Source organism: Equus przewalskii, chromosome 20 (assembly GCF_037783145.1).
Source record: "Equus przewalskii isolate Varuska chromosome 20, EquPr2, whole genome shotgun sequence".
Lineage (NCBI taxonomy): Eukaryota > Metazoa > Chordata > Mammalia > Perissodactyla > Equidae > Equus > Equus przewalskii.
The window spans coordinates 7,712,937-7,725,776 of NC_091850.1; the positions used below are offsets into that span (position 1 = coordinate 7,712,937).

The 12,840-nt window shown below is 40.8% G+C and overlaps 1 protein-coding gene across 1 annotated transcript in view; it reads right to left on the reverse strand.

The window, feature by feature from the left end:
• Nucleotides 1-191: 191 nt before the first annotated feature.
• The window catches only part of NLN (neurolysin), a 90,790-nt gene continuing 78,141 nt past the window's right edge, over nt 192-12,840 (reverse strand). The window contains exons 11-13 of the mRNA XM_008543765.2: nt 12,665-12,793; nt 11,318-11,454; nt 192-2,096 (exon numbers count right to left, since the gene is read on the reverse strand). Of these exons, the coding sequence (XP_008541987.2) occupies nt 1,962-2,096; nt 11,318-11,454; nt 12,665-12,793 (401 nt within the window). The 3' untranslated portion in view covers nt 192-1,961. The remainder of the gene's footprint in view (nt 2,097-11,317; nt 11,455-12,664; nt 12,794-12,840) is intronic.

The window sequence follows — 12,840 nt, forward strand, 5'->3', positions numbered from 1 at the left end:
CAGATGAATGGCTTTGAAAAGTAAGTCCTTAGTTTTGAATTGTGCTAGAGAATAAGTATTTGATTTTGTTGCTGTTTTTTGGTAGATTTTAAATACCAGATGTGGACCCTAAATAAAAAGAACACCATAGCTCTTTTGTTCTCTTATGCATTTCAGTTTTAACATTGAAGTATGAAAGAAATGTGAGGTCATTCTCATGGGTAGTACCACAACTTTATTGTGTGCAGCCTTTTTCACACCAAGTATTAGTTTTTCCACGTGAACTAAGTTAAGATTTAAAATGATAAAGTTATTGTTAGGGAGATATATTGGGCAAGAGAAAAAGCTGAAGAGAGTTTTTGTCTGAAACTGGAAAACAGAACAGTCTGGGGAAAAAAAAAGATATGAGAAAAATACCACAGGTTGCTAAGACCGAAAAAACCGCTTTGGGGGAGTTCAAGCCAGGCGATTCTCTCAAGGGGAGGGTGGGATTTCATGTGGATGTTTAACATATTTGCTTGGCAGTAATAATCTTAGAATTTTCTTCTGTGTTGCTCTAGCTCTTGATTTTTCCTGCTGTCTCTGATCTCATTATGCAGCATATTATTTTTTTATTTAGCACAAAGTCCATTTGGACTAGAGAATAGAAAGGTTCTGATTTTGTCCCTGGCCAGCAGTCATACCTCAGGTACACAGTGGGAAACAGTTGGAAGACTTATCAGAGGGCATTCAAAGTTTGTTTTTTTATTAAAACAATTTCATGATCCTGTTCTGGTTTCCTTATTGAGTAGACTCCTAGAGGAAAAATAAGTACTGTGAGTTTACTAGTCTGCTGTAGAATTGGAATTTGGGCCTACAGTAAAGAGTTAAAGAGAGATCTACAAGTTCACTTAAAATAAAAATCACCAGACAAAACAGGCTCCTGGCGAACCCTTCTCCCCACGGGGAGGTTCTGCACGCAGGGAACACCCTGGAGCAGCCGCGCTCCGACGCTTCTGCTGAGGACCCATCCTCTTCTGGAGTCTCAACTCCTCATGCTCCACGTCAGCTTCGCTCTCTTCCTGTGGCTCTCTAACCAGGCGCTCGTGACGTGGGCACCTGCCACTTTGGGTGAGGTGGGCAGTACAGGAGGCCAAGTCCCTACCACTTATTAGAAACATCAGGAAAGAAACACATCCTTGCACTCGCTTTAGTGCTCTAACTGGTAAATGTGCCAAAAGAGTGACGGTCTTGAGCGCTGAAGCAGAAATGGACCTTTAACACAAGATCCAAAATCCTCTAATACAAGACACAAAAACTTGCAATATACATTAGGTCAGTTCAGTTAAAACTCCTAGTTTTTTGGTACTGTCTGACTGGACTTTAGACAGAAAAGACAAACCCGAATGGAAGAACACAATTTAAGTGTGGCAGAAAGGTGGGAATCATAAGGCCTGAAAGGCAAAGATAAACGCATTACCGAGGCATAGTCCATAGTCCTCTGGCCCTGAGCTATGCAGGCAAAGAGCTCGCACTTTACTGAGACAGAGTCGAAGTCGATTCAGGGCTCCAAGAAAATATTCACCAGAGGAATGTGATGATTCATTTATCAGGCCAGAAATCCCAAGTACAAAACTTCAAGATGTAAGAAGGATCAAATTATATAATGTATATGATTCAATTTAAAAATTCTTAGCCCTCTTACATTACATTATCTAGATAATAGTAAAAAATCAAATTACTTTCATATGAAACTTCTATAAAAAGAAATCAAATCCATTTTTATGAAATTTTATAGTACAATTATTTTCTAATGGGTCTTTTCTTAGGTCACAGTATTTATAATTCCATTTACATCTGTATAATTTTCCAAATCGAAAAACAAAAGGCAGTCAATAGAAATCTAAACTTTCATTTGCAAAACTCCCTTCAGTTTCAGGCCAGTAACACATGGAGATGCCGACTTGTGCTCCAGACTTGGACTGCTCCCAGAGATCCCCAGTTTACGGAGCAGGCAGGCCTCGACTCATTAGGAACGCTTTTTGGTTTGGCTCACGTTTCAAGAAATTCTGGAGCATGTCCATGCCGTCCAGAGATCCCCCAGGTTTCAGGATTAGGTTTCTGTATTTCATTCCAACCTAATAAAATAAAACATCATGCCTAATAATTCATGGTTATAGCAATTTTCCAAATCTACAGATGCAAAAGAGAAAGAAGGGGGTAGGGGTGAAGGAAAGGAGCTTTAGCTCTACTCTCTTTTGCCCAGACTACAGCTCTGCAGTACCTATTTACTTGGGTAGCTAAGAGAGCTGGAGTTTAGACCCTCTACACTTCCCTTTATTACTGACTTGTCTCCTTAGATTCTCAGCAGTGAGCTGATGATGTGAGCAAACTGACAAACAAAAAATAGCCAAATGGAATATATAACAGGTTCCTATCTGTTATCCCATCTCAAATGCGATTTCAAAAGGGTTAGCAAAGCAAGTGTTCAAGAAGGCCACAGAGAGAGGATCTGTGTACCCGGAAACGGTGGCCCAGCTACTGCCCAGAGGACTTCTGCTATGTTTTTATGAGGGGCTCGTAAAAAACCTCTCCTCCTTATAGACACGGGTAGGACAACAGTACATGTCCCATGGTGTAAGACACTTATGGGGGCCAGAGCTGGGAAGAAGGACCTCTGCAAAGTTTTCTCTAGGGATGAGGTTGGGAATTTTTAAACATATTGCAGTTTCTCTGCCTTCATTTACATAAACACATGAGCAAATAAAATGAAAGAAAACAACTGTAATTCATTATCAGCGTGATTCAATATTTTCACTTCCTTTTCATCGTCCTTTTAGGGAAGCATGGCAGGACAATTCAACAAAGCATAATTCTAAATATACACATAAAATAAGTAGTTCACAGAGTAACACTCTTAAATTTATATCCATGATATCATCTGATCAATACGATTAATAGTCTTTTTGAGGACAAGAATAGCTCGAGAATTTCCAAGGACAAAAGTAATCTAACCTTTGACTTATAACAATGATTCTGGTTGGTACAACCGTCAGAGGTAAGTCTAGTCAAACGGCTACGGAAAATAAAACGTGGGTGCACGAAATCTACCAAGTCAGATATAAAACTATTTAATGTCCTACAGGGTTATAAAATCAAAATGTTTGGGGTTATCTTTTGGTTATAAACAGAAATCATCTGCAACTTATTAATCATCTACAGGCTAACATCTAACTTCACAGCGAGGGCCCTAATCAGGAGTAAATCACTAGTCAAACAAAGTTACTTTCTCATAAACTCCAGAGCAGCCCTGTCCAATAGCAATATGATGTGAACCACATTTTTAACTTTAAATTATCTAGTAATCACATTAAAAAAGCTTAAAAAAAGCAAATAGGTGAAATTTAAAAAAATATTTCATTTAAACCAGTAGTATATCTACAGTATTATTTCCACATGTATTAATATAAAAAATTATTGAGATTTATTTTTTTGTTGTAAGTCCTCAAAATCTAGTGTGTTTTTTACATTTATAGCACATAATTCAATTCTTTAGTTGCACTAGCCACATTGCAAGTGCTCAACAGCCACATGTGACTACCATTTTGGAGAGGTGTAGGGCCTAGAACACAAGATGATTCTTAGAAGGACTTGTTAGATGGTGTTCTAGTATGACACTGAAAGGCACGTAGTAATCTTGTTGCCTTATTTACAAGTTTTGGATAAATTTTCTTAAAAAGGGAGGGCTTGCAATCGCTGATATTTGACTTCCTGAAAACCCTGGTAAGAAGGGCTTAGAGCTAGACTGAATTTTCTTTAGGAAAAAAAAAATATGTCATTTCTCGTTTGGTCTGCAGCAAATCACTACTGATACAATCAATCTAGAACCTAAAATGTGAGTGATGGCTATTCTTTTCATAGACTTTATTATTCTAAGAAGCAACAGATCAGAGCTCTTGAGCCCAACTAAAATTTACCTCCTTTCTTTCACTGTCCATTGTGTCTGAAGTTAACCAGTGTTAAATTAGTTGGGGGGGAGGGGTAAGGAAGGACTGTGCTCTCTGGGTGTAGCAGTATAGGGAGAACTTAGAAAATGTGCATTAAATGTATGTGCAGAATTATAAAAATATTTTAATCCTTTTATTAGGAAAAAATTTAAAATATATACCAATAGCAGAGACGACAGTAAAATGAACCTCCATGTACCCATCAACCAACCTCAATAATTAATATTTATCTGCAGAATTTCTTTTCTTTTAATGATTGGCACCTGAGCTAACATCTGTTGCCAATCTTTTTCTTTTCTTCTCCCCAAAGCCCCCCAGTACATAGTTGTATATTCCAGGTGTGGGTCCTTCTAGTTCTGCTATGTAGGACGTGGCCTCAGCATGGCTTGATGAGCGGTGCCATGTCCGCGCCCAGGATCTGAACCAACAAAACTCTGGGGCGCTGAAGCGGAGCGCGTGAACTTAACCACTAGGCCATGGGGCGGGCCACTGCAGAAGTTCTTAATGCTCAAGATCTATTTATTGAAAAGACGTACTTCATTCCACAAATGTTACAGGTACATTAATGAAAAGCTAAATAAAGTAAAAAGATAAGTCACCCAACATGCTGATATTGGACAGAGTATTTTCATTTTGTGCAGAGAACCACAGTTCTAGGTAACAAAGAAAAGCAGGCCTTTGAGGAGCTGCTCTGTTGTGAAGGGCTTGCTCACACCCCCTCTGGACGGCACAGTCAGCGGAGAGCGGGGCAGCGCTCGGTCTCACAGCGCACGGCTCGGTGAAGCCCAAGTTCTGCCCTGCTTATAGCTCCAAACAAGTTGATTCAATTTCCTGAATTACAGAGCAATGGTCTTTTAATAGTTTCATTTCCTTTGCAATGAAGTTTGGAGAAGAGTGTAAGAGTCATTTTGGTAACAGGATCTTGCTTTTCTTTAAAAAAAAAAAGTTAAGTGAATTTTGGCGTTTTAGGAAGGGACTGGGCTCTCTGGGCAAGAGTACACGGTCTGGGAGACACATGCCACAGGTGCAAGAGTCTTTGCCATAAATTGTTCTTCTTTGTTTATGTAATAAAGAAACTTCAGCTGAGAAGGAAAGCAGAAAGAGAAGCTCTAAGATAACCACTGACATTTTTCATGCTAAAAAATCCTTCAGGAGGCTCTGCATGTAAGAAGAGCTCCCATTAACTGTTCTGTGAAGGAAAGTCGGCGTCACCTCTGTGCTTTTTAATCCTGGAAGACTAGAGTGTATCTTTTGGCAACTGTTCAGGTTCTCTCTAACAGTGATGTTTTCTAAAGCAAGATCAGGAGTTTTGGAGGCAGGCCCAGCTTTGAATCCCGGCTTCGTCCTCAGCTATGTGACCTTGGGCCTTGGTTTCCTTACCTGCAAAACGGGAACTCACCTACCTCACTTGGTTTAAGGGGAATCAGAGGAGAGGATTTCGGTACACAGCCCTCCCCCTAGTACACTACCTGGCATATAGCGTATTCAGTAAACCTTAGCAGTCACTGATCCCTCTTTTACTTTCCTTTCCTTTCCTCTCACACTGCCCCTAAGTTCAGTTACTCATATATAGCTGAGGGAAACAAATGCATTCCTGGTTGGCATTTTCTTAAAATTAGTTCTGTCTCCGAATAAAGCTAGAAAAAAGCACAAGAGATTTAACCTCCACTATTAGTATGAAATAGGATATACAACTCAGTAGGAATATTAAGTAGGAGAGAAAAGGCGCTCATTTTATCTAAGAATATATACCCTTCATTTGAGGTAAGATTATAACAGCAATCACAATTATCTGAAGGAAGGATGCCCGTCACCTATCAGTAATGAGAATATATAAATGGGGAACAGATTGGGTCTCCCGCTCTCTCTGACATCATCTCTGAAGCAGCAAGGCAAGCTCCCACTGCCTTCCAACCTGGTTTCCCTCCCTCCCATTGTGCTTGACTCTGGGGAGTGGAGCCAGAGTCGTCTCCTTCCTACACCAACAGGCATCAGGGCAGAGAGCAGCCACCCAAGCACAGGTGGTGACGATCAGGCACCTGACAGGCCCACTAGCCAGCTTTAACATGGACTTTGAAACCTTTCCTTCTGTAGCCCATCTGTAAATGCCTTCCCAACAGCACACCCTTTGTTTTCTAGGCGTGTAGGGAGGATGTGGGTGGAAAAAAAATACCTTTGACAACAACAAAGGAGGAGGGAGAGAGTGAAAGACTGGTGCCGGCAGTCAGGGAGATGGAAACAAGAACGGTGGGAGAATCTTTGCCTCATTAGAGGAGGTTTTCTGGAAACCTGAAACAAAATTTCAATTTGTGAGAACAGAAGGCTAAATCTTTATTTATGGGGAGGGAGGAGATCAGGAGAAGAACAGGTACCCTGGGTAGCATGTATTAGTGGGGTAGAGGTGTGGAAGCAGATGGGGGAACTACCACTTAGGTCCAAAGAGGTACCCATATGGAACAATAATAACTAAACGTAACAGTTCTGAAGCAGAGGAGGAACTCAAAGATGAACAAAACAGTTCCTATGACAGGGCCTCACAATCTAGCAGGGGAGATAAAGGAGACAATCAACAAGGCAGATAATTAGGGCACTAAGAGGAACACAAAGAAGGGCTGAAAGAACACAAAGGAAGAAAAACTGCTTCCAGCTGGTTGGGCTTCAAGATGTAGAAGGCGGGGGCCAGGAGACATTCCAGAAGCAGGCTGGACATCAAGCCCATTCCCTTCCTTTACACCTTCAATGAGGCAACATCTAAGGCTGTTAGAAAAGCTTGATGCATAAGAAAAATCAGCTTTGGGGGGCAGATCTGGAGGGCCGACGTGGAATTTAATTCATCTGAAGGACCTTCAGGAGAGGAAATGTCATATCCTCCCTTAGCAACACAGTATAGCAGGAATTGGGCCTAGGACTCTGGGGACCACTGGAATACTTAGCTTTGTATTACACATTCTCTGCCAGGTAATTCTTTTTCATGTTTAACCAAGACTCATCATCTTTCTGTGTCTGTTATTGCATGTAAAGATCTAGCTACTTCCTTGTGGCATTACAGATTGAAACACAATAGCTGCACTCATCCATCTTGACTGTCTGGGTATTCCTGCCCCCTGTGATACTTGGTTGCATTTCTTCTTCACTGATGGAAAAAACAAAGTTTAGCAATTTCTCTAAACGTAAAAGATGGAGATAATTCCAGCTTAACAATATAATTGCTTTGAATCCACAGTGTCTATTACCTCCTAGGAAATTTTCCCACAATGAAGCAGCCTTATAAAAAGAAATGGCCCTAGTTAAAATGCCCTATTTTTTTCAACCCTATGATTAGCTGTTGGTTCTGAAACTACATTTGGTGACCTTAAAGATATCCTTAAAAAGAGTGTCTAGAGCTTGCTGGAAAAGTGTCATCCCAAGCAGTTCCCTTCTGTAGTTATTTAAGAGATCAGTGGGAGAAGTAAATAATATGTCTAACAACGAGACAACTTCTCCATGTCCTACTGGAAACAAAGACCTTCGATAATATTTAACAAACTAAACAGTTAAGATGTCATCCCTATTTACTAGAAAACTACAGAAAAAACCAGAGGCGGTAGACTTTTAGGCCATTATAGGTAAGTGGGCAGTTCTAACACTTTGCTAGAGGCCCTCAAAACAACATGAAAACAACTGTTCCATGAAATAGTCTATGGCTAACATTTGGTATTCAGAAGACTGCTGGCTTCTGTTTGTATTATTTTCTCCCAGTGACTAACATGCTTTCTACAGGTCTGCCTGCTGAGATCTGAAATGGTTCTCAGAGTAGACCCTGAGCTTTGCAGGACGGCAAGAGCTTACAGAGAGAAGGCCCAGAGACATTTTTTTGTTGATACCAAAGACCGTGACCAGCAATGTCAACAGTACGTGATCTTTCAGCCTCCAGCCTCTCTAAAGCTTGAGGACTCAGAATAGCAGGCAGTGACTCCTTGAAGGGACATCCTGCTATCTTCTCAAAACGATCCAAATACATACTAGGGAGGGTGAGGCCTTGAGACAGCAAAGTCTGCATGATATAGTGTGATTGCTCTGACTCCCATGACCTCTGATCATAGTTAGTATTTCTTTATACCACAAAATTCTTTCTCTTCATCACAACATAGTTGTAATAAGGACCTGAAAGTTTTTGTAGAACAAGATTGCTGTTCTAAAGTATTAATTTTTAATAAGTAGGTATTTAAATTTTGTACATCAGGTGTTACTTTAGAGCAAACATTTATAAAAAAAAAAAAATTAAACCAAACAAACAGTACACTGTAGGAGTGAATAAAATGGTTATTTAAAAAGCTGTTCCAGCATCTGCCACTACAGCGGAAGCGTGTGAGGGTGCAGAGGGATTCTCCTTGGCCACTGGAGCCAGAGTCACTACTGTTGTGACAGCAGGAGAGCAAGAAATGAAATGATATTCCAGAGTATTTAATAGGAAAGAAAAAAGAAGGAATTAAAGCCAGCTTCAGGGTGTAAGATGAGCAATAAGACACAGAACTGCTGAATCCAGAATTTTAGTAAAACTGAACACTGTTTTTAACATCACAAGGCAACAACTTTAAGTTGCTGGAAATCTTCCTTTCTCCAAGTTCAACCCGGCCCCTCTGTCTAAATTAAGAATAGTCTCGGCCTGCCAAGTTGTGAAGCTTGAGAATAAGAGGAAGCATGCAGAAGAATCATGGCAGGGAGTGCTTCTGCCGGACTGGCAAGTTCCTTGGGCTCCACTGGGAACAGTACTTTGGCTGTTACCTTGACAGCTGAAAGAAGAGAGGTAACAGTGCTAAGTCCTGAGGATGTGGGCATGTGAGTGGAAGCACAGAGGAGGTGAATGAGGAAGCTTAATCAAATGAAGGATGGTAGCATTTATGCCAGGAAGTCTCACCAGCTAATAAGAGCCAGTTACAGGTCATAATTATAACTTTACATATCTAGACCTTGTGTCTCTTTAAACATTGCTTTTGGATTTCTAAAATAATCCATGCTTTATGTAGAAATAAGGGAAAGCTCCATAAAAAGCACAGAAAAATATTAAATAACCACTTATAAACTTACCATCCAAAGAAAACAATTGACATTTTGATGTACTTTTTTCCTAAATATACATTTAAAAATAAAAATTTGTATCTTATGTTATAAAATATTTCATAACCTCATTTTTTTCACTTTGTGTAATAGTTACATTAAACATTCCAGACATCAAAAAAAAAGCTTATCGGGGCCCAGTGTTTCGTTGGTTCGAATCCTGGGCGCAGACATGGCACTGCTCATCAAACCACACTGAGGCAGCGTCCCACATGCCACAATTAGAAGGACCCACAACGAAGAATATACAACTATGTACCAGGGGGCTTTGGGGAGAAAAAGGAAAAAATAAAATCTTTGGAAAAAAAAAAAAAAAGCTTATCGAAGCCTTTCCCCCATGCCCAAGTCTACTCTTCTGTTCAGAAAATGGAAAGGTCACTTTTGGTCTGGATGCTCTGGAAGATTTCATCCATGAGTGGCCATCTGAGTAGGGCCTTTAAGAATGGTAGGAGTTTTGAGAGGCATAGACAAGAAACGTGTACATTTCAGCTGGAAGAAACAAAAGGAATAAATTTGTGAAGGTGGAAAGACCTAGGGGAACACACAAATTTGGCTGACACAGGGAGTTCTGGGAAGCAAGGGAGGGATTTGACTGCTAAGCTCAGGGTTGTGAACAAAGACAGGAATAACAAAAAGCAGGAAGTTGAAAAAAAAAAGGTGGACGAGGGCCTTTGGGAGTTGGCAAGTGGTCATCAGTGGTAACTTTGCGGAGATGGGAACTTTCCCGTTCAATTGGTGAAAGCAAAAGCCAGGAAACAGAGGTCTGCAAAGACTGTTTCTTACACCAAGAAATTAGATTGTGAAAAGAACACCTGAGTAGTAGCACTGAGGTTATCAGAGTCAATAGAAATAACTCCAGTTTTTTTTCCAAGAGGGCAAAGCAGTAAGGCTTGGTATTAGAGACATCTCCTCTCAGACAGGAAGAAAGTAGAAAAGCACTGACGTAGAGAAAGAGAAAGAGAGATGAAGGTGCTCACTCAATTCTCTGACTTTTCTTAGTAGAGAGGAGAGATCATCTGCTGAGGGAGGAGAGAGCAGTGGAGACTCGGGAAGTAGAGCAGGCCTGCAGAGTAACACAGGGCGCCCGATTTAGGTTGGACAGCATGACTTTGTTGTGGAGCATGTTAATGGAGTCATTTGGTCTTCCCCAGAACACTCTGAATCCCAAAAGCACCATCTATCTCTAAATGACATGGTGGAGGAATTCAGGGCTGGGCACCGGCTGAAGGTCATGCAGAAGTCAGGGTTCATGAGAACAACAGTGGTTGACCATTGTAAATGGGTTGGCCAGGGAATGCAAAGAGACTTAAAGGGCTCTAACAGCCTGGGTACAGTGGGAGGGAAGATGGGGTGACTGGGAAGGCTAGTGTATAGAATGGAGGTGCCCTGGAGGTGGTGTTTCTTTCTTTGGAGGGGTGGAGGTGGGGAGGATGGTGGTGTAAATTACATCAGCATATTTAAGTGCATCTGTGCAAGACGCTACGTAATCCTGAAACATCAAGGTCAGGGAACAAATCAGTTGGTTAAAACAAGCACAGAGAACCTGATTTTGATAATTTGTTCTTCTAATTTCTGAATCAAACAGAACGGAAAACACAATGGAAAATGCATCGGTCCTAGAAATAATCTGACAGCTGAGTCTTCAACAAGAGTGGAGATTGGGGACTGTAACTCAAGAAGGCTTGGCTGGCAGCCACCTGGCAGTCAATTCACTGAACGCGGAAGGGAATGGCTCAGGTTAATGAAGCAGCTTAAATTACTTAAAGGCATTTAGGTTACAAACTATGTAGTAGGTGGGGTATGCCAGCCACAGAAAAGGGTGCCTCCCACAGAAAACGTACAAAGAAAACGTGTAGAGAATATCAAAACATAAGCAGACCATTTATATCAAGAAGCTGTTTACCTTTCTTTCCCACCCTCCTATAAAACTAAACATTGTATGGCACATGTCAAAACTAGCAGTTATAAACACTCAAATGCATAAACAGAGCTTTGAATTTTAATTATGCAATATATTGGAATGTTAATAAGCAAGAAAATGCAGTGGGTTTTTTTAACTTACAGAAGCAGAGTTAATCACTTGTACACTGCAACCTAATGATGTATGATGATTTGAGAAGATGCAAGACTTTAAAGTTAAAAGGTGTTACCAAATCTCTTACTCTAAAATCTAGGTGTAATAAATATTTTACACTAGGAGTTAAAGGGAGGGAGCAACTATAAAATTAACAAAAGGAGAAAAAAAAATACAGTACCTCTGGATTCATTATCCCTTCTTTTTTAAAACAGCTGTAAAACATGTCCATGGAAAATACTTCACTCCAAAGATATCCATAATATTGGCCATCATATCCCCCTGCCAAGTGTCCAAAAGTAGCTGGCATATTTGTGCCTTTAAGGAAAGATACACTTCAATCAGTGTGATGGCAAATGTTTATCAGGTTATCAGCTGGCTCAGGTTTCCCTATGGGGAGTGCAGCTGTGGGAGGAGAGAGTGATAACACCTCGCCTCTAGGACTCCCTGGGTTTACCTGTGTCCTTGGCCAAGATGTTTACAAACTTCTCTCCTACTACGGCTCAGCCTCAGAGCTGGTTTCGCCTCAAGCTCTGGAATGCCCAACAATAGTTTCAGAGGCTTTGTCCACACCCATCAGATAGCTCAGGGTTTCAGAACCCCTCAGTCCTTTCTCAGCCCTTAGACACATATGTGTCTTACAAATACTCTAATAGTAAGCCTATTGTTTGTCACAGCTCTTTATATCTAAAATGCGTCAGAATGGCACTTATTTTAGGTGCATGATTACTGAAAAATAACTCTTTACTTGAAAAGCTAAAAAGGTTTCACCAACTCAATCTTCCTCTAGGGCTACTTTAAAAAGGATTTTGTCAAAGTGGCTTGGGGCACAGAGTTGCTGTATGGTCTACTACAAACAGATCACAAAAGGAAGTGAGAAGCCTGGATTGACTCAACTGACCACTCTGGCTTGTATTACCTCTACAAATGTGACTGATTCATTTACATTTCCATTCCCTTGGTGGAAAAAAGTCATGCTACCAACTACTTATACGACTACCTGTTGGCCTAAAATACATAAATATAAAAGTAAACACACATGTGCACATACCTACCTACCCACCCACCCACATGAAGGTCAGAAATATCAGGTTAGAAACTTCTAGTCAAACTGCCTTAACTGATCTCAGAATCAGAATCAGAAACAAGAAACAAGGTAGAGATTCGTGATTCTCTCTAAAATTGCCCCTTCTGCCAATTTCTTACTGAAATCATAGGGAGGTCATGGTGCATACAGGGAGGGCGGAGCCAGGCGGGTGCGCCACATGTGAGTGGCTTTCTCTGCTCCTGGGTGGAGGCCAGTTGCTCACGCCTGATTACACTAAAATGCTGCAAAGCTTGAGCCACCTTTCCTTCAAGCACATAAGGACAAAGTATGCTTATCTGAAAGTCATGGCCTGACTGAAAAAAAATCAGCAACAAATTAAATTAGGTAGTCGGCCTGACCAACTCTACCTTCACTGGCAGTCTTAGGAGTACACCCTGTGCTTCACAGGAGAAATGAACTCAAGTCACAGTATTTACATACCTGGAGTAGCTGCAACACCTAAAATTTCTGCGCAATATTTGGCATATTCACTTGCAGCATCCAGCGATGCGTTGGTATGGAGAGACTGATCCACTTTGCTCAAAACAATCTGGCGTAAGGTAAGAAGCCCTAAGAACATAAGAATGTTTGGGCATGTTTTGGAGAAGAGAAAACTA